The following is a 17,878-nucleotide window of genomic DNA, read 5'->3' on the forward strand; positions in this document are numbered from 1 at the left end:
CCCCACTAGGTGGCCAATGAGAGTCACGGTGAGAGGCAAGTCTGGCTATTTGGAGTGCAGAGTGAGGGCAGGAAGTCTGACTGCTCATAAGGCTTCTTCAGCTCTTGGGGTCATCACTCAGTACTCACAGGGCCGTCATAGATGTGACTGTAATAGTCAACCAGGCCCTCCTTCTCTTGCATGTAGAAGCGGATCCAGTTATGGAAGCCAGTGACTTTGCCTTTTTTGACTTCACCTATAATAAAGAGTTCAAGGTGGGTGATCTGGGCCTCCCCTCCAACCCCTACGGCCCCTCCCATGCCGAGGCTGTCCCCCTTCTTCAGGCTTTGGCTTGTAGCATGCACACCTGCTCAGTCCCTTGCCCTGACTTCCCAGCATCCCACACATCCCTAACTCTCACCTAGGAAAGCCTCCCCCCCAACCCTTTCAGCTCAAGCTCTTGGGAGGATTCCTCCTCCTGGCTGGCCCTGGTGATCAATCTGGATACTCCTCTCAGCCATTTCCCCAGGAGCAAGCCAAACCTGGTGGGAGCTTCATGGGGTGGGACAGTGGGGAGAAAGCCCATGGCCCTCTTGGAAAGCAGAGGACCATCCAGAGGTAGACGGTCATACCCCCCAAACACATCTCCCTTCCTATGTGTGCCCTTGGGGAGCCCCAGTATCTGGTCTCCTTTCCTCTCCAGATACTCCAGAAGAGACCGTTCTTCAAAAACGGCTCCTCAGACGTGTCCCTCCCCGTTAGCTGGCTTGGCTGCCGATTCATCAGTGCCCAATGCCGCCCTACTCCTGAGGGAAGCTCTCTTCCTTCCTCCAACTCTTTCTTTCCAAGCAGAATAATCTCACCTGAGAAGACATGTTCAAAGCCACTTGAGTCTTCCTCTCCATTGCCTCTTGAATAGAGCCCAAACCACATGTTCTTCAAGTCACTGACAAACTCTTGTTCTGAGCTGTAGCGGTCTGCGGAGAGGAACACGGAGGACTCAGGAGAGGAGAAGGTGGGACCAGGTCCTGGGAAGCAGGGAAGGGTCGCCTGCTCCAGCACATCAAGAGACACACAGGTTCAACCATCAAATATGTATTCAGTTGTGTATTCAATAACTATCCACAGTGCCTCTGTTCTGTGCCAAGCCAGATAAAGGCTGAGGATCCAGCAGGGAAAGGCAAGGACAAGATCCTTGCCTTCATGGTTTCCGTTCCAGTGAAGAGACAAATATTAAACAATATGATAGAAAATAAGTGCCATAAAGAAAATAAAGCAGAGCATCCCATGATGACTGGAGGTGGGGTGGGGGTAGGGGGCTCTTCTAGAAAAGAAGGTCAGAAAGGCTTCTCAGAGAAGGTAGCACTAATCAGAGACCTGAAGGAGTCAGCCATGTGAAACCAGGGGGAGAGATTCTTCCACGTAGAGGGAGCAGCAGGTACAAGGCTCTAAGATGACTTGGGCTTCGTGTTCAGAGCGAAGAAAAAGTCAGTGTGGCCGGAGCATAGTGGGCTGCAGGGGAAAGTGGTAGGAGAGGCAGTCTGAGAGGTAGGCAGCAGCCCCTACACAAGCCATGGCAAGAAAGCTGGGTGTCAGCCAAAAAGTAATTGTACAAAAATATTTTAGACGTACCGAGTACGTTCTATGTGCCTGAAATGTTTTAAGTGCTTTCAGTCCGCACACTGACGGTTCACATAAGGTTGATACTAATTATCCCCAATTTAGAAATGAGGAAATCGAGGCAGATCTAGGCTATGTAACTCACACAAGATCACGCAGTTAATGACCGGTAAATATGGCCCGTGAGCTCACGCGATCGTTACCTACGGCAACTGGTCTCTCGACTCTTTCATAGCTTCTGAGAGGACAAAGAGCCACCAAAAGTTTTTAAGCAGGGAAATTATGCGATAGCTTTGTTTTCAAAGGCTCACTCTGGGGGCGCCTGGGTGGCTCAGTCGGTTGAGCGGCCGACTTCGGCTCAGGTCATGATCTCGCAGTCCTTGGGTTCGAGCCCCGTGTTGGGCTCTGTGCTGACAGCTCGGAGCCTGGAGCCTGTTTCGGATTCTGTGTCTCCCTCTGTCTCTGACCCTCCCCTGTTCATGCTCTGTCTCTCTCTCTGTCTCAAAAATAGATAAATGTTAAAAAAAAAAAAAAAAAAAGGGCTCACTCTGGCGGTATATGTAAAAAGCCAGCAGGGACACCAGTTTTGAGGCTAACGCCTTGTCCAGGTCTGAAACCGCGGTGACAGCCATGGAGGAGGGGTGAGAAGCAGGGAGGTAGATCTTGAAGGAGGATGTGCTGGACATTACTGATGGGGCAGTTGGAGGTGAGGAGCTGTGAAGCAAAGAGAAGAATTGAATATAATTCCCGGGGTTTGGGCCTGAGCATTGGGATAAGCTGTGGTGTCACTGATGGGATGGCGCAGCCCGAGGAAGGAGGTCTGGAAGAAGAGGTGGGAAGCGTGAGTTCTCTCCCCACTAAGTTCTGAGTAGATGCCATGAGAGCCACGTGAGACGTCAGAGAGGCAGCGGGGAAAAGTTGGGGCTGGAGCTCTAATTTAGGGAGCCATCAGATATCGACTGCCTGCCACCCAGAATTGTGTGCTGGAGGCTACCAAAGAGGTACCAGACATCTTCCCTCCTTTCAAGGACTTAAAGCACAGCCAGAAAACAAGAAACAATACACATGAAATAAGACAATGGTTTCACCATCTGAAGGGCTACCACTTACCCGGTGCTCGGCTTTCCCCTCGGTGCTTTACATGCATTAATCTGCCGAGACCCCATTTCACAGATAAGGCTCAAACAGGGAAGATCATTTGCCCGACAAGTGGCACGGTCTCTCCGGCCCAAGGCGATTTGGGGCTACCCCACCACCCCCCCACCGCAAACCCTTGACCTCTGAGGAGATGCTGAAAGCCAGCAGTGAGCTGGGGCAGGTGCAGCTTCAGCAGTGTGGGATGTGAGCTAGACCTGGAAGGACGGTCTGGATTTGGACAGGGAGAGAGGTGAGGACAGGATAAGTAGTGGAACAGCCTGGCCCCAGTATCGAATCCCTGGGTCCCAGAGAACTCGCAACTTCCCTCATGGTCTCAGACAGGTCACCTAGCCCGTGTGAGCCTCCGCTTCTCTCCTCTGACAAGCTGGAGGGCTGCCTTGACCTCCAAGACTCTCTCCTGTGTTTACTGCAGAGGAGCACCAGGGGGCGGTGCCGGCTAGCGCCCTCTTCACAGGGATTACTTGTGTGTCACCGGCTTTACCTAAAAATGCGTGTCACTCACTCTTAAGGGAAGGTGGGCAGGTGGAATGCAGAGGCTCTGAGGCAGGGGAAAGACCTGGACAGAGCTGCCCACGAGGCAGAGCCCGGCTGCCTGGAGTTCACAAGAGGCATCTGCACGACCCTAACAAACACAACCCCATGCCAAAAAGTCCTGCGGCTCAAACCTTTTTTTGGTCTGATTCAAATGTGTCCCTGTCTGGAGCCGCTCCAAACAGAACCCCTCCCGGGAGAACGTCCCTCTCTGAACTTTTGGTGATTTTCTGTTGCTGTTTCTGTTGTGAAAAAGGAGGGAGGAGTATCAGGGACCCTATGTGCCCCAGAAAGTGGCGCTGCCCCTGGGAGCGGCTGCGGTGGGGTGGAGTGGGGTGACTCCCCATCCTGCAGAGACCCTGAGACTGAAGCAGTGAGTGGCGGGGATAAATGAGGCAGCTAAGGGTAGATCAAAAAGAGAGGCGACCTCCAGGCCAGACAGAGGCCTTCTTCAGCCCCCCAGGGCCACGGTCTGTCCTGGGCTCCTCGCTGGCCCCTTCCCTGCCCCTCGCAGGCATCCACTGGCCACTACACGGTCCCCACCTGCTCTCTTCGCCTCCCCACCATGGAGCCCCAGGGCTGGCAGGCTCTCCTGCAGACACCCTCGTCCTCAGCACCGCCTCCTGGGGCCCGGGGAGGCTCACTCACTCTGGTGATGGAGGAAGGCATAGAGTTCCTTCATGACTGCCGTCTTCATGACCTCTCTGAGGAAGGCATCCTGCTCGGCCAGCTGCTGGGCACTGAAGTGCTCCCCACGGCCCGTGGCCCGCTGGTAGTTGTTGAGGAGGTTGATGAAGGCGGCATAGGTCGGCTTGGAAAACAGCTTCTCGTTGACATATGTGAAGAGCCTGGGGAAGGCAGAGGGAGGCTCAGTGAGAGGCCGAACATGGAGCAAAAAACCCCCCACGGGAACTGCCAGACAGGCCAGGGCAGGCAGGGGAGGGTTGGGTTGGGGAGCAGAGCGGGGACTCGAGACGCTCTCCAAGGGTGTACGTGAGGTCACTCTTTTCGTCCCCTTCAGCTCTTGGAAGGTCAGTTCTATTATCGGCCCAATCACAGCAACCCTCCCAACGGGACACCCACAGTCCCTCAAGACGACTTTATTTGTCTCTGGAGACCTTTTTTTTTTTTCCTCAACCTTTGATCCTTCCTGCCTTGAGGAGAGAAGAACAGGGGCAGGGAAGGAAGCAAAGCCGGGGTGGGAGCAGGTAGGGGGGACTTTGCTGGAAGAGGAGTGACGAGAACTCACGGCTCTGGGCAGCAGTCCACTTGGTCTCTGGTCTCCGAGGGCGAGATGCGGTTTTGGCTGTTAATAATGACATCTTCCTTCTGGGCTTTGTTGGTGTCTGCCCTGTAGATCTTCTCAGAGATGCTCTGCAGCTCCTCCTTGGTTATGGCGTCACTGCTGTAGGAGAAGCCCTCTAGAAGGAATTCGGGAGGGGTATCTCAGCCCAAGGCAGGCCCGGGGGCGGGGGCAGCGATCTGCGTGCCCCCTCTCTTGGGCAACTTCCAGAAGCCGGCGACCAGGGAGACAGGCCGCATGGGTCACCCTCGTGGTTGGAGGGCAAGGGCCTGGGGCCCAAAGGATACTTAAAATCAGCTCGTGGCCTTGCCCACAGAATGTCCACACAGTGTCCACACCGCCCCCTCCTCTAGGGAGGTTCTCAAACTTGGGCATGCACCAGAATCCCCTGGAAGGCTTGCTAAAACAGGTCAGGGGGCCCCACCCCCAGAGTTTCTGACAGTGGGTCTGGGGGAAGCGCCAGAGTTTGCATTTCTAATAAATCCTCAGGTGTTCCTGCTGCTGCAGGGTCCAGGGACCACCCCCTGGACAACTACTGCTCTGGAGAGTTCCTCCGTCTCTGGGGCTGTGCTAAAGGGAGCAGGAGACTGACCGTGGCCACACAGGCTCTCGAAATCCTTGCAGCAGTTCCCAAACTCTGGGCAGCGGGCATCACAGTGGCATGGTTGGTGCCTGTCGAAGGCCTCCTGGCAGCGGTCCCGGCAGGAGCTGGGTGCCGAGTACAAGTCTGAGAAAACAGGGGAGGGCGGGTGTGTGTGTGTGTGTGTGTGTGTGTGTGTGTGTGTGTGTGTGTCTGTGTGTCTGTGTGTGTGCGTGCGTGCGTGTGTGTGTGTGTGTGTGTGTGTGTGTGTGTGTGTGTGTGTACGCGGCAGACCACTAGAGGGCGCCCCTCCATCCGATGGCCAGTTCACCCTCTCCAACCCCCCAGCCTCGCCCTCGCCCTCGTGCACTCCTATTCCAGATCTCCAGGGAAGGAAAACAAACAAGCTAAGTTGGTGCACACCCTTCGCAGTCCGGAAGCCCTTTCAGAGGGGCCGAACTCTACTTTCTGGCCTGTTGTTTTTATAATCTTCCCACTCTAAAAATAAAATCTCTTCCCCCTTCCCTCTGTAGGCCTCAGACTCCCTTCCTGCCTACAGCCCAGGCTGCGGAGGCCAGCCCTCTCACCACCTCCAGGTGCTGGGTTGGGGTGGGGGGTGTCCATCTGGCTTAGGCCTGGGCCTGCGGCCACCGGGATGGCTGACCCCTCCTTATCACCCTTTCATGTCCCCACTCCTCTGGCCTGAGGGCCCTGCTTTAGGAAGGCCAACTTACGGCTCGATGGGGCCTCTGTCTCTTCCTCCAGCTCCAGGAATGGCTCTGGCTCATTGGGGTCCTCTTCCACTATAGGTCAGAGAAAGAAAGTCACCAACCACCCCCGTGGGGTCCCTTCCCTTTATCTCGGTTCTCAGATCCCCCAACCTCAGGGACAAGCAGTGCAGCGGCAGAGAATACAAAACAGGGGCTGAGGCGCAGGGGGTAAGGCCCACATGAAGAAGGAGACAGACTGAAAATGGCTGCAGACTGTATAAAAAGCGAAAGGAATCTCCGCAGGGGACAACTCTTGCTTGCCACGTTAGCATTCAGGTATTCGGCGGGATCGGCTGAAACGGGAGATCTATTTGTATTTGTTCATCTGTGTAAAGGGGAGGGGTGGCAGAGGTGGTGCCTTCTGGACTGAAAACTCTGATTTTCTTATGACTTTTCTTTAGTCTAAGTTGGTAGATGGACAGGCTTGACATTCTCCAAATGACAAGGCCCTCACTCACTTAGAACATCCCTTACCTATAACAACTCCCCGTCAGAGTCAAGGGTGAACTCCACCCAGGCCCTCCAGGACGGAGAACTGTTTGCTGAGATACCAACTTCCCTTCTTTCTTTACAACACTTGGCAGTGGCCACAGAGACTGTCTGGGGGGAGGGCGTGTACAGAAAAGCACGTTCTTAATGCTGCCCTATTCCCTGGCCTGCAGGCTGTGTGACTGCAGCCCCGCTCTGGGCAGAGCAGGGTGGGCGGAGTGGGGGGTGGGGAGGAGGAGGAAGGCTACTCCTGGGGACTCTGAGCTCCTCTCCCAGGCGCTAATTTGCCCAGAAGAAGCAACACTATTACAAAGCACTTCAGAATCTGTTAGTGAGCTTTCTGGAGAGTGTTGTGTTATTACCATCAGAACTGCGGGTCGGCTGATTCATTCAGCCAACCGATATCTTCTGATCACTTACTTTGCGCCAGGCTGCATGTTCTAAGTGCTGACAATCCGCAGGGTTCTCGACGCAGCCAATGTTATGCTAAATGGACTTTCAAGGGCTGATTTAGAGTCTGGAGCATGAGCATCGTCTATATTTTTTTTTTCTGTGGGGAAAGGATTCTGCGTTGCAAATCAGAGACTTGGAGATGGACTGGCTCCAAAGCTAAGTATTGTCTCTGCTGTGAAATGCCAGCCCGATGGTCCAAGGTGAACGGGCTCTCCTGTGTCTCCTGAATAGGGCACAAGGCAGGGGAAAGGGGCAGGCTCTGATTCTGGCAGTGAGCTCCGGACCTGGGTTTCCCTACCTGGGCCTGATCAGCAGAACTTCTGCTGGTGGTGTTTTTGTGTAAATTGAACGAGGGTTCCTTCAGGGTGGAAGCAGCTCGGTGAACACATGGCCAGGTCAGCAGATACCAGAATTTACTTCGGGAAAATTAGGAAAAGGTACTCCTTCCTCTCAGCAGACCGAGCTCTTCATCAGGGCACATGGCTCAGCAAGAAGGGTATCGATTCAATTTTGGTCCAGCTTGCCTTCTCAGCCAGGTGGCCTTGTGCAGTGCACAACCTGCACAACCGTATGCGGTGGTCTTGCTGGCCATTACCTACCATTGGCTTCAGTGATCACGTTTACCAAACTGAGAAGCAGGGCACATGGTTTGGCAGTGAACTTAGCAAGGCTTTGTGTCACAAAGCAGAAGACCATTTATCTGGTGCTCTACAACATTGGAGGCACCCAAGCGGGGGAATTATTCAAAATTCTTTTGTCAAACGATTCCTTTAAAACTATGTTGTTAGCATAGCAGAGAAACAATTGGCTTTTGAGGGTGGTGCGTGTCCCATTCAATCGCTAGGCAGGGAATGACAGATTGGAGATGTTGCAGCCACTGGGTCCACTCATTATAGGACAAGTAGAGTGAGTCACAACAGTACTGTGACGCGCGCAGTCTTCCCGGTGGCTTGAACATCGGGAGGTTCGATGCCATTATTACACTTCTGCGATTTAACGTGTTGAATAACAACTGGTAACGTAATTCACACTATATTAACGTTTGCTCTCATTTTGTTGTTGGGGGAATTACTTAAACTTCTGAGATAGGACTGTTAATCCTGACAGTTCAGACATATACTCCAGGTAAATGCCATCTATTTTCCTTTACGTTGGGGTTTTACAATGGGGACGTCCTAAAATACCTGGGACGAATAGTGGCCAAATCCCTGACCCTTGCTCTGTGCCTCAGTGTCCCCATTCGGGCCCTTTGAGCCCTGTCATCAGTCTTGGACCCCGCGATGAACCGCTGGATGCCCAAGCCAGCGTCCCTTCAGGCAGGCTGGGCATGCGCCTGGACTTGGCCTGGCGTGCTGTGCCTCCCAGAGCCCTCACTCCTCAAGGAGCCTCACCGGTACACAGCTGGTCATAGTCTTCACAGCAATCCCCGTGCCGGGGACACCGGCGGTCACACTGGCAAGCAGCATCCCGGTTAAATTTCTCATTACAGCGAGACGCACATGACTCCATTTTTCCTGTGGACAGTGAAGGTCACAAACTCAGTGCTGTGAGGCTCCTATTCTCCTCATCCAGGTGCCCCCTGCAGTAGGGTTTGCAGACGGGGAAGCAGGGAAGATCATTGCTATCTGCAAGGGAGAGATACACGCATAGCCTCCCGAGCATGACATAAGCCTCGTCCTCACCGCCTTCCACCCACTGTGTATTGCAGGGCTCGTAACACAGATGAGGCTGACAAACTCAAGTGCCTATTGAGACCAGACCGCTAGTAGAAGCAGGTAAAGAAGCAGGGGTGGGGCGGGCGGTAGGAAGAGGTGGGGACCATGACAAACTTGGCAGGGATGCTCTGCCTGAAATCGGCAGCCACTCTCAGCTCCAGTCACTTGCTGCCATGTTGGGACGTAGGCTCGGTGTTGCCCGAGCCTCTAGTTTTTCAAGAGAAGCCTTCATTTTTAGGTGAAATTTCCCGATTTAAAAAAAAAAAAGAAAAAAGGCAGACCAAAGAAAGAGGTCCGTGGGCTGGTGGTGACTCACAGGCCACCCTTCACCGGTCATGCGGACAAAGGCGAGTCACTGCTGCCCCAGGGATCCCACCTGCTCTCTCCCCTCTGCCACCCCCTTCCTCTCATCCCGCCCCTTTTATGTCTTCTGCTGCTATGTTCTTTGCTCCCCTTCCTCCGGTCTTCCCCACACCCTGTTTCCCCCTGGGTCCCAGCTTTCTGTTTCTGCTAGCCTTTGGAATGCGTTTGAATTAGTTCATGCTGGGGGTGGGGGGGGTACCAGGAGGGTACGGGTGAGATCTGGGTTCTGGAATAGGCTCTGTGATGGAACCGCAGGGCACATCGCTAGCTCCGGCCAGATGACTTTTGCAGAAGCAAATTTTCAGTCACGAAGGGCGTGAGACAAAAAAGTCTTGAAAGCAATGGCACAAACCCACTACCACTCCTAAAGACGCAAGCCCCACCAGGGTTACAGCTGGCCTTGGGGGCCCCTTCCTTCCACTTTGAGCTTTAAGGGTAATTACAGAGTCTCTGTTTCCACTTGAGGTTCCTGAGGTTTGGATTTAGCGAAGGCTGGGCTTGGGGGCCAGGCTGTGGGCTACGGAGGAGGTCAAGATCAGAGTCAGAGTGACTATTAGCATCGGAATTTGAATGAACTCGGAAACGGAAACCTCACTTGGGCCAGAGCTGGGATTAGGCTAGGTTGTGACGAAGAGCTACCACCGGGATTTGGGCTGGAGTTACATTTGTTGATAAAAGTAACAATTTTGTCTCCACGTTTGGGTGAGGAATGTGGGGGATGGGTTTAAGACGCTTCAGGGTCCACGAATGTGTCAGGATCAGGAGAAGGGAAACTATCCCAGTTTTGCCTCAGATTAGATGTGGGGTTTGGTTCCGGTTGTGACTGCACACAGGTACGGTGTCTCAAGCCTGGAGTGGGTGGGAGGTGGGAGGTGAATATTAGGGATATGGATTCAGTTACCGGTTTGGGGTCCGGGAGGCAGGTTTATCCTGTGCTTATGAGGGGGGAATAGCAGGGAGGTTGAGAAACCGGACCCGGTGCCCAAACGACAGGGAGCTGGAATTCTGGTTCTTTGGCTTTCCAGCTACAAGATCTCGGGCAAGTTATTTGACCATCTGTGCCTCAGTTTCCCTATCTGTGAAGGGGTCATAACGATGGAGACCATCTCATAGAATATTTATAAGAATGAAATGGGTGGATACCGGTAAAGCACTGGACAGCACATGACACGTAGTGGCCGCGTGTGTTCGATAAATGCACAGTGACAATATTCCATGCCCACCTTCAACGTGGCAAGTGTTCAGACAGGCTGAAGCAGTCTTCCCTGTCGACATACGTAATCTAGCTGACTCCCTCCCCGGGTTTCAGCTGGGCCATCCCTTGGACTGGGGTGTCGGTGCATTTATGTTGCTGATGGTGACGTCATTGCTGTGAGCCTGTGTTCTTTACCTCAAAGAGGTGTCAGGTCAAGGTTAACCAGATCCTGAGGCAGCCTCAAGTTGCGCACAGGGCCTCCAATGTGGCCAGGAAGGCAGGCCTTTAATCCGATGGACTGTCCTTAAAAACAACCAGGCCCGGGGCACCTGGGTGGCTCAGTCGGTTGAGCGGCCAACTTCGGCTCAGGTCGTGATCTCGCGGTCCGTGAGTTCGAGCCCCGCGTCGGGCTCTGTGCTGATGGCTCGGAGCCTGGAGCCTGTTTCAGATTCTGTGTCTCCCTCTCTCTGACCCTCCCCCGTTCATGCTCTGTCTCTCTCTGTCTCAAAAATAAATAAACGTTAAAAAAAAAAATTTAAAAAAAACAACCAGGCCCAAGGCCACTGGTCCCTTGGGGCTCAGGGGAAGTCCTCTTGAATCTAAATGATGCTCCCTTGGAGCCCCAATGCAGAGATCTTAAGGAGAAATTTTTAGGCCAGGAGGAAGGCTTGGTCAGCTGCCCGCTCGGTCAGCCTGGCAGTACACCCAGAATCCAAAGGGAGAAAATCCAGACAAATCAGGGCAACATTTACAATGGGCCAGATCAGCAGAGTCCAAGGAGAGAATTCACTTCTTTCCAGCAGCTGGCACCAGTTGAGAAGGCCCCAAGTGAATGGTCTGTTCTGGGGAGCTCAGAACACCCCCCACTGGCCCTGGCTGTGGGGACTTTTTCATCTCTGTTCAAGAACTTTGTCCCCAGTAAGAACCCCCTTCCAGGGGTTCCCTGTAAACTCGGTCTTCTTCCAGATGACCTGGGGATTTGAGGGGGGAGAGGGGGAGGTAGGAGGGACTTTTCCTCGTAGGCGCCTTGCTGTGCTGTCCTGGGGACACTCAGTGGACTAGTCACCCTGACTCCTCACTCCAGCATCCCCGCCCTGTGCCTCCGGGCCACACAAGGCTCTTTGTGTGCCTCACCCACTGGTCAGGTGCAGTCACTGCTTCAGCAACCATCTGTCCCTTGCCCTTCTGCCTCATCTCTCCGAGCCTCTGCCTTTCTTCGTTTTGGCCTTTTCTATCTCAGGTTTTCCCTCCATCCCCCTCTCCTCCTCTCCCATGAAATGTTAAATTTCTGTGCACTCTTCAAGACTTCAATATGCCAGAATGCCCCCTCCCTATCCATGCTGCCCACCAAGAGAGTCTGGTCCCAAGCCTGAATGTCCCTATTATATTAGGCCCTCTGATGATTGGGGCATCCTACATCCATGCCTGTCCAGGAGCGCCAGATGCTGTTTCCCTGGAGACCTAGTCAACCAAGAAGATTCATTTCTAGGACCAGCTTCCTGCCTCAGTTCACTTGAAACAACCAAGGTCCTGAGGCCGGCAGTGACTCCTTCATCCGATTCACATTCTTGAATCTCAGTTCTGAGATGTTGGAACCAGGAGAGACAAGAGCAGAGCCTCTTCCCTCCCACCTTAGGAAAGAAGGCATCGTCCACTGGCCCCTCCTCACCTCCCCATCCACCCCACGGCCAGATCAGATCACCATCCCAGACTCAGGGGTCCACCTGCACTTCAGAAGCCACTGTTGCCTCTGCCCTCAGGGGTGTCCGTCCGGGGACCAAATGTCTCAAGCCGCTCTCCTCTCCTGAGACTGGGATGTGCCAACCCAGCGGCCACTCCTTCACGCTAAGCTAAAAGGTCTCATGCCCTCCCTTATTGGCTGTCCACCACCCAGGGCCCAGACAGAGCTGACTCCCAGCTGTTCTGCTGTGGGTGCCAGAGTAGAGGCGGTCCGTCCCGGTGCAGGGAGCCTGGGAATAGCTTTCTCCTCCAAACCTTTTCCGTTTGGGCATCCCGCTAGGGGTCTCCTTAGACATAACCTGACTGGAAAGGACTCCAAGAGGGAGTTTTTCCCAGGAATATTTATAAGCATAATCACAACCAAAACCCCAGTTCATTGGAGGCACCTGGGTGGCTCAGCCAGTTCAGCCACCGACTTCGGCTCAGGTCATGATCTCACGGTTCGTGAATTCCAGCCCCAGCATCGGGCTCTGTGCTGACAGCTCAGAGACTGGAGCCTGCTTTGGATTCTGTGTCTCCCTCCCTCTCTCTCTGCCCCTCCCCTGCTCTCTCTTTCTCTCTCTCTAAAATAAATAAACATTAAAATTTTCTTTAAAACCCAGTTCATTGAGATCTCACTCCGCGTAAGGTACTTCTTATACGTTATCTTAATCCTTACAACAACCCTATATAGGAACAACCTGGGTTGGGTGGGATGGATATCAAGCTCTGATTCTTTCTCCTCTGGCAGGGGAGAATTCCCCACACACCTCTCAGCTCGCCCCCCCCCCCCTTGGCACTCGTTTCTACTCACCCATTAACCATCAGTTAACACATCGGCATCAGCATTTTGCACAGCTACCAGGCAGGAAGCCGCCGGTCCCACCTCCGGCACCGCTTAGTAACTGCAGGTGGGACCCTTCTCTGTGCTCTGGTCCCTCTGACACTGGGTCAGAGAGCCATTCCTCTGACCGCTTGTACAGCTGGGAGAGCACATGGCCCACCTCCTGGTCAGGGGCTTTTCCAGTAGCCGTCCTCCCCCCCCCCCCCCCCCCCCCCCCCCCCCCCCGCTCCCAGACAACCTCACCCAACCCCAGGCAGTGGAGCCAGTGACCAAAGGCAACGAGGCCACTCAAACCCAGCAGGCCCCAGCCCCAGCCCCAGCCCCAGCCCCAGCCTTATACCACATAGTGAGCCCGCAGAAAAAACCTTGGTGGGATCACAAGTCAGGTTGGACTAAGAGATGTTTGGAGCTGGTCTTCCAAAGAGTCAAGAAGGAGCATCCATGACATTAGTCCATCAGCCCTGCAGCCCCCTTTACACAGTCCCCTTCACCCCAGAGATCACTCCTATACTCCAACACGGACAGGTCTAAGATGCTCCATGGCTGTAGAACAGAGCTGACCCTCTCTTGTCCCACTACCCTCACTTTCTACCAAGTTCTCTACCTCTCTGCTTCTCTAGGCAGGACGCTTTTCACCCCCACCAGATAACGACTTACCAGCCCAGGCCAGGCTGCAGAGCATGGCCACTATCAAGGGCACGCAGGCCCTCATGGTGCCCGGTTGGAGGCCAAAAGGGGACTGGCTGTTGGACTTTCACTAGAGTCAAGGTGAACGTCACAGCTCTCAAATGAGCCTTATTTCCCAGGCTGATCCTTTTAAAGGCATCGGAACTTGTGGATCTGGTACCTCCAGATCCTTCCAGGAAGAAAAAAGGGAGGGAGGGACCCTAGATGGACAGGAGGTGGAGAGGGGGTGGGGCCCTGCAGCTGTTTGAAGCCAGAGGGAAGGTGACTAAGCAGGCGGGTAATTCCAGATGTTTAGAACAGGTAATGCTAGCTGTTTGTAGCCAGAAAAATAGGTCATGCAAACAGGCACAGCAAGATGGATCTAGTTGGGGGGGGGGGGGGGTTCCTCTGTCCAAATTGGGAGCACTGATAGGCTTATCTTTGGGTGATGCCCTCCAAACACCGACCCACCTGCAAGCCACAGGCCTGACTTTCCAAGGAGCTACAGCCTCGCTTCATCTTTAAGTTCCTGGGGTTTAATATGAGGAACATAGAAAGGTGGTCATTACAGGTCTGAAAAACAGTAAGTGCTCAGGCAAGCGTGGAGGGCAGCAGAAGGAGAGATATAGGAGGTGTGGGTCGGGAAGAGGGGCTGCCCTTGTTAACATCAAGCCACACAGAGCTCAGTCACCCCAGCAATAGTGTGCAAATGGTCTCTAACTCTTGCTGAGTCAGCAGCTCAGGTTTTACATGTTCCAGGTTCTCACAGCTTCCCGATTTACGGTCATCCAGGCCAGGGATGGGCAAGAGGCCTTAGAGGGAGCCAGAGGGCCCACCCTTCCTCTCCTGGGGGCCCAGCAGCCTGCTCCCTGCATCCCTTACTTACACTCGTCTTCCCAAGGACCCTCCCCAGAGAGATGAGGCTTCTCAGCATCCTTGCTCCCCAAGTCCAAGAGCAGAAGTGCAGGAACTTGGGGCTGCCACATTTTCCCTCCTATTGAAGGTAAAATCTGCTAAAACGCCCTGTTCCAGAAAGAACGCCGCATGGAGATTCTGCCCTCTCAATAGAAGAAAACTCTCGAATGAAAAGGCACAATTGATGAACGATTGAGACTACTCTATAGTGACTTTTTGCCAGGGGTGAAGTAGGAGGGCGTGTCCCCCTCAGCCAGTGTGCTTGAAATGTGAGACACTTCCCCTCTCTGACCTCAGTCTCCCCATCTCTGAAATGACAGGGTTGGACCTGACAATCCCTTCCAACTTCATTTCGGGGCTTCCCGCCCCGGCCCCTGGTTAGGGACGGTCTTCCACCTGCGCCGTGTGGAGAAGAGGCCACAGGTGGGGTCTCCGGGGTGCAGGGGACAGCCTGCGGCAAGCCACCTCGCGAGGGACTCACAGCAGAAGCACAGCTGACGAGTCCGCCTGGCCCTTTCCTGGAGGGGGGAGGCCAGTGGAAGGAGTAGGAGCAGAAAGGCTGCTCGGCCTGCCTGAGTTTCGTCTGCACAAGCCGAGAGCAGGCAGCGACCCCCGCCAGCCAGAACCCGTGGCCTCTGGGGGTGGGCAGCACAGGCCCAGATCTCAGACTCTAGTTAGTTTAGGGAATAAAGGAGACTATCACTGGCTGGGCCAGGAGAATGACGCCTCGGAATTCGGGGTGGACGGTGCCTTCAAGGGCCCGGCCGGGTGAACCCTGGCTAAGGCCAGGCTGTCGAGCCCTGCCAGTGTGGCCCTACTGTCCAGCTGACCTGCCTGTGGGACAGAGCTTCTGGGGCAGGAGCGCCTCCCTCCAACAGGGGAAGTGTAGGCCAGGAGCAAGGCTGGGAGCCAGGGACGGTTGAGACTGACCCCATAGAGCCAGAGGGTGCATCAGAGGACCCGGCTCTTTCAGACCCAGGTCCCCCAGCAAGAACTACAACACCAACGTTGAGGACAACTGTTAACACCAATGAAGCATGTGTCACATGTCACACACGACGCCCTCTGTGCACCCTCTCCTTTACTCTCCCTGCAACCCTTAACGGTACCGTTGTTATCCTCACTCACCGATGAGGAAACTGAGGCCCAGAATGGTTGGGAGACACAGTCGGGAGCACATCGGTGAGCTATGCAGTGGGGCTTCCCACCAGAGGCCATCCTAAGGGGCACTGACGTCCCGTTGTCTCACAAAACCCATCAACAACCACTTAATCGCGTCTGGGTTGCTATGCAAGGGGGTCTGCACTCAGACTCAGTGGCAACTAAAGTATGGTGTTGCAAGCCCTTACGCAATCCTGAGAAGCTATCCCGCCTCCACCTGAATGCCTCTGTGCCTCTCGGGGCTGCTCATCCCCACTCCCCGGGTCGGATCCCCAAACCCCAGGACTCTACAACCCAAGACGCGCTGACATGGCCACAAGTATAGGACAGGAGGAAAAAAGTCCACCCGCCAAGGTATGAACACACATCTGTACGTTCACACGAAGACACCTCCTAGATAAACTTAGATGCACGTACGTACGTACGTAGAGACGAACGCATTAAATGGTATTGCAGACAGCAGCTGGTCTAGACAGAAACCTCTGCTGTTCCTCTTTCTGAGTTCTCTCACCGGCTGGGTCTTCACGTGGGCTTTCCACCCTTGATCGAAAGCTCTTGCCGTGGGGCCAGCCAGCAAGGTGGGAGGCCCAGGAGGCTGCATTCTGGTGACAGAGGGCAGGGAGGGGGTGGGGAGAGGTGCACGGGAGATGGTGCGCCCGTGATGAGAGCACCAACGTGGGGGGCCTCCTCTCCATCAGGAAGTGAGGATTGCGTGCCACTGTGGAAGGTTTAGAGGGCGAAGCCACCTGGGCAAGGATCAGGAGGCAGGCGGGCTGTCAGCAGTGTGAGCAATGAGCATTCCATCAGCAAGTATTTACTGAGCGCTCACCGTGTGCCTGGTGCTATGCCGTTTACTGGATGGGCAGGATTCAGGCTGGGCTGGAAAGCTGTTCTTAGAACCTTGGTTTCTAAGTGGGACAGAGGACAGAGATGGCCCAGCGTTAGACTGCTGATTGAAGTAGACCCCACGCATCTCTGGGCCACCAAGGTGGTTGGGGGGGGTGGGTCTCAGAACCAACAGGCTATGGGAGGGACTGACCCAGGCCAGCCTACCCACCATCCTTGTCCTCTGTGAAACCGAGGCTGGGTCACTTCAGCACAAGACCAGAACGGGAAGGGCCCTGCAGCTGGCCCAGCGCAGGTGAGACCTAGTCACCTCCCAAGGGGACCTCCGGCACCTAAAGGTACTAGATCTCCAGCCTCCATGTCACTGTGGCCTGGAAGTACCCAGGGTCGAGACCCAAGACAGTCACCCACATCCGGTCGCTTGTGAACCACCCTAGTCTGTAGTTACGCCTTACTGAATGTGTTTTAGAACCGCTCCATGTGTGTTTTTCTTTCGCATGGGTTCGTATGTTGTGTGCCACCGTTGGATTTCCAGGCATTTCGTTTTAGGTTCGTGGGCAGCCCTGATATTCAGCATCACACTCACCACCTGCCCCGGATGCATTAGTCAGACACGCCACCCGGGCCATTTGTCAGAGTCCCAGGCTGTGCGTCTGGTTCTGCTGGCCAAACCCCAAGCCTGTAGTGCCCTCCCCGCTACTGTCCATGGCCTACTCACCTCCTGTCCCGGGACAAACCCACCCTTCCACACAGCCTGACTTCAGCCCTCCTGCCAGGGTAACCCCTCCTGCCTGTGAACTCAGCTCCTGATATTTGTCCTGGGCGCGTCTGGCATATCACGACGCCTCTGGTGTTATTGCCGATGTGGTGTCGGTTAGCCCCTGCCCTGCCATTTAACTTTTCATCCATACAGGTTGTTTCTTCAGCTCACCTCTGAAATTCTTTGTGACAGGGAGTCTGCCTTCTGGATCCCCTCTACCACTTTGTATTGTCATTGAATGTATCTTCAGTAACCATGTTAACATGTGCAAGGGACCAAGAAGGAAGGAAGGAAGGAAGGAAGGAAGGAAGGAAGGAACCGAGCCTTCCAGCCCCACTTGTTATAAAGGCTTGATGGAAGATAATGAGCAACACAGAGAGCAGACGGATCCCTGTCTGAGGCTTGGAGGCTCCTGAGTATGCACAGGGTGGGCAGCTTATGGGCAGTGGGTAGAAATGGGGTGTAGGCATTCCCTGGGTAGTTACATTTTCGTAGCAAACACACCATTTTTGGCATTATTGCACATTTGTTTGGAACTAATGGAAACTTAGGGGCATCTAACCCCCCAAGCCACCCCTTAGCACCACCACTGCAGGGATCAGACAGGACCCGGGATTCCAGCAGCTTCCGAACCCACGACGTAACAGATAACTCAACTTAAACTGCTTTTTAGGATCCCAAAGTAACCATCTGCCTACATCTTATGCCAGCTGTGCTGATGTTGGTTTTACACTGCCCAATAGTGTTCATGAAATAAAATTTCTATTTCGTGTCCTCAAACCTCAGTAGTCTGGGGGAGGGTCTGGAGGCA

General features: G+C 54.3%; 1 protein-coding gene and 1 long non-coding RNA gene across 4 annotated transcripts in view; one reads left to right on the forward strand and one right to left on the reverse strand.

Moving 5' to 3' along the window:
• The window catches only part of LOC132694471 (uncharacterized), a 16,638-nt gene extending 14,590 nt beyond the window's left edge, over positions 1-2,048 (forward strand). For 2 of the 3 annotated variants that reach the window (XR_009617313.3, XR_009617310.3), the window contains 2 exons: positions 187-254; positions 683-2,048. This is a non-coding gene — a long non-coding RNA (uncharacterized LOC132694471). The remainder of the gene's footprint in view (positions 1-186; positions 255-682) is intronic. The other variant, XR_009617311.3, reaches the window with a different exon arrangement.
• The window catches only part of ENDOU (endonuclease, poly(U) specific), an 18,531-nt gene extending 2,097 nt beyond the window's left edge, over positions 1-16,434 (reverse strand). The window contains exons 1-8 of the mRNA XM_060657849.3: positions 13,377-16,434; positions 8,275-8,397; positions 5,906-5,974; positions 5,184-5,318; positions 4,538-4,709; positions 3,937-4,136; positions 843-956; positions 129-235 (exon numbers count right to left, since the gene is read on the reverse strand). Coding sequence (XP_060513832.1) covers positions 129-235; positions 843-956; positions 3,937-4,136; positions 4,538-4,709; positions 5,184-5,318; positions 5,906-5,974; positions 8,275-8,397; positions 13,377-13,431 — 975 coding nt within the window. The 5' untranslated portion in view covers positions 13,432-16,434. The remainder of the gene's footprint in view (positions 1-128; positions 236-842; positions 957-3,936; positions 4,137-4,537; positions 4,710-5,183; positions 5,319-5,905; positions 5,975-8,274; positions 8,398-13,376) is intronic.
• Between the last annotated feature and the right edge of the window lie 1,444 nt (positions 16,435-17,878).

The sequence above is a fragment of the Panthera onca genome, chromosome B4 (genome assembly GCF_046562875.1).
Source record: "Panthera onca isolate mPanOnc1 chromosome B4, mPanOnc1 haplotype 2, whole genome shotgun sequence".
In the NCBI taxonomy this organism is placed as follows: domain Eukaryota; kingdom Metazoa; phylum Chordata; class Mammalia; order Carnivora; family Felidae; genus Panthera; species Panthera onca.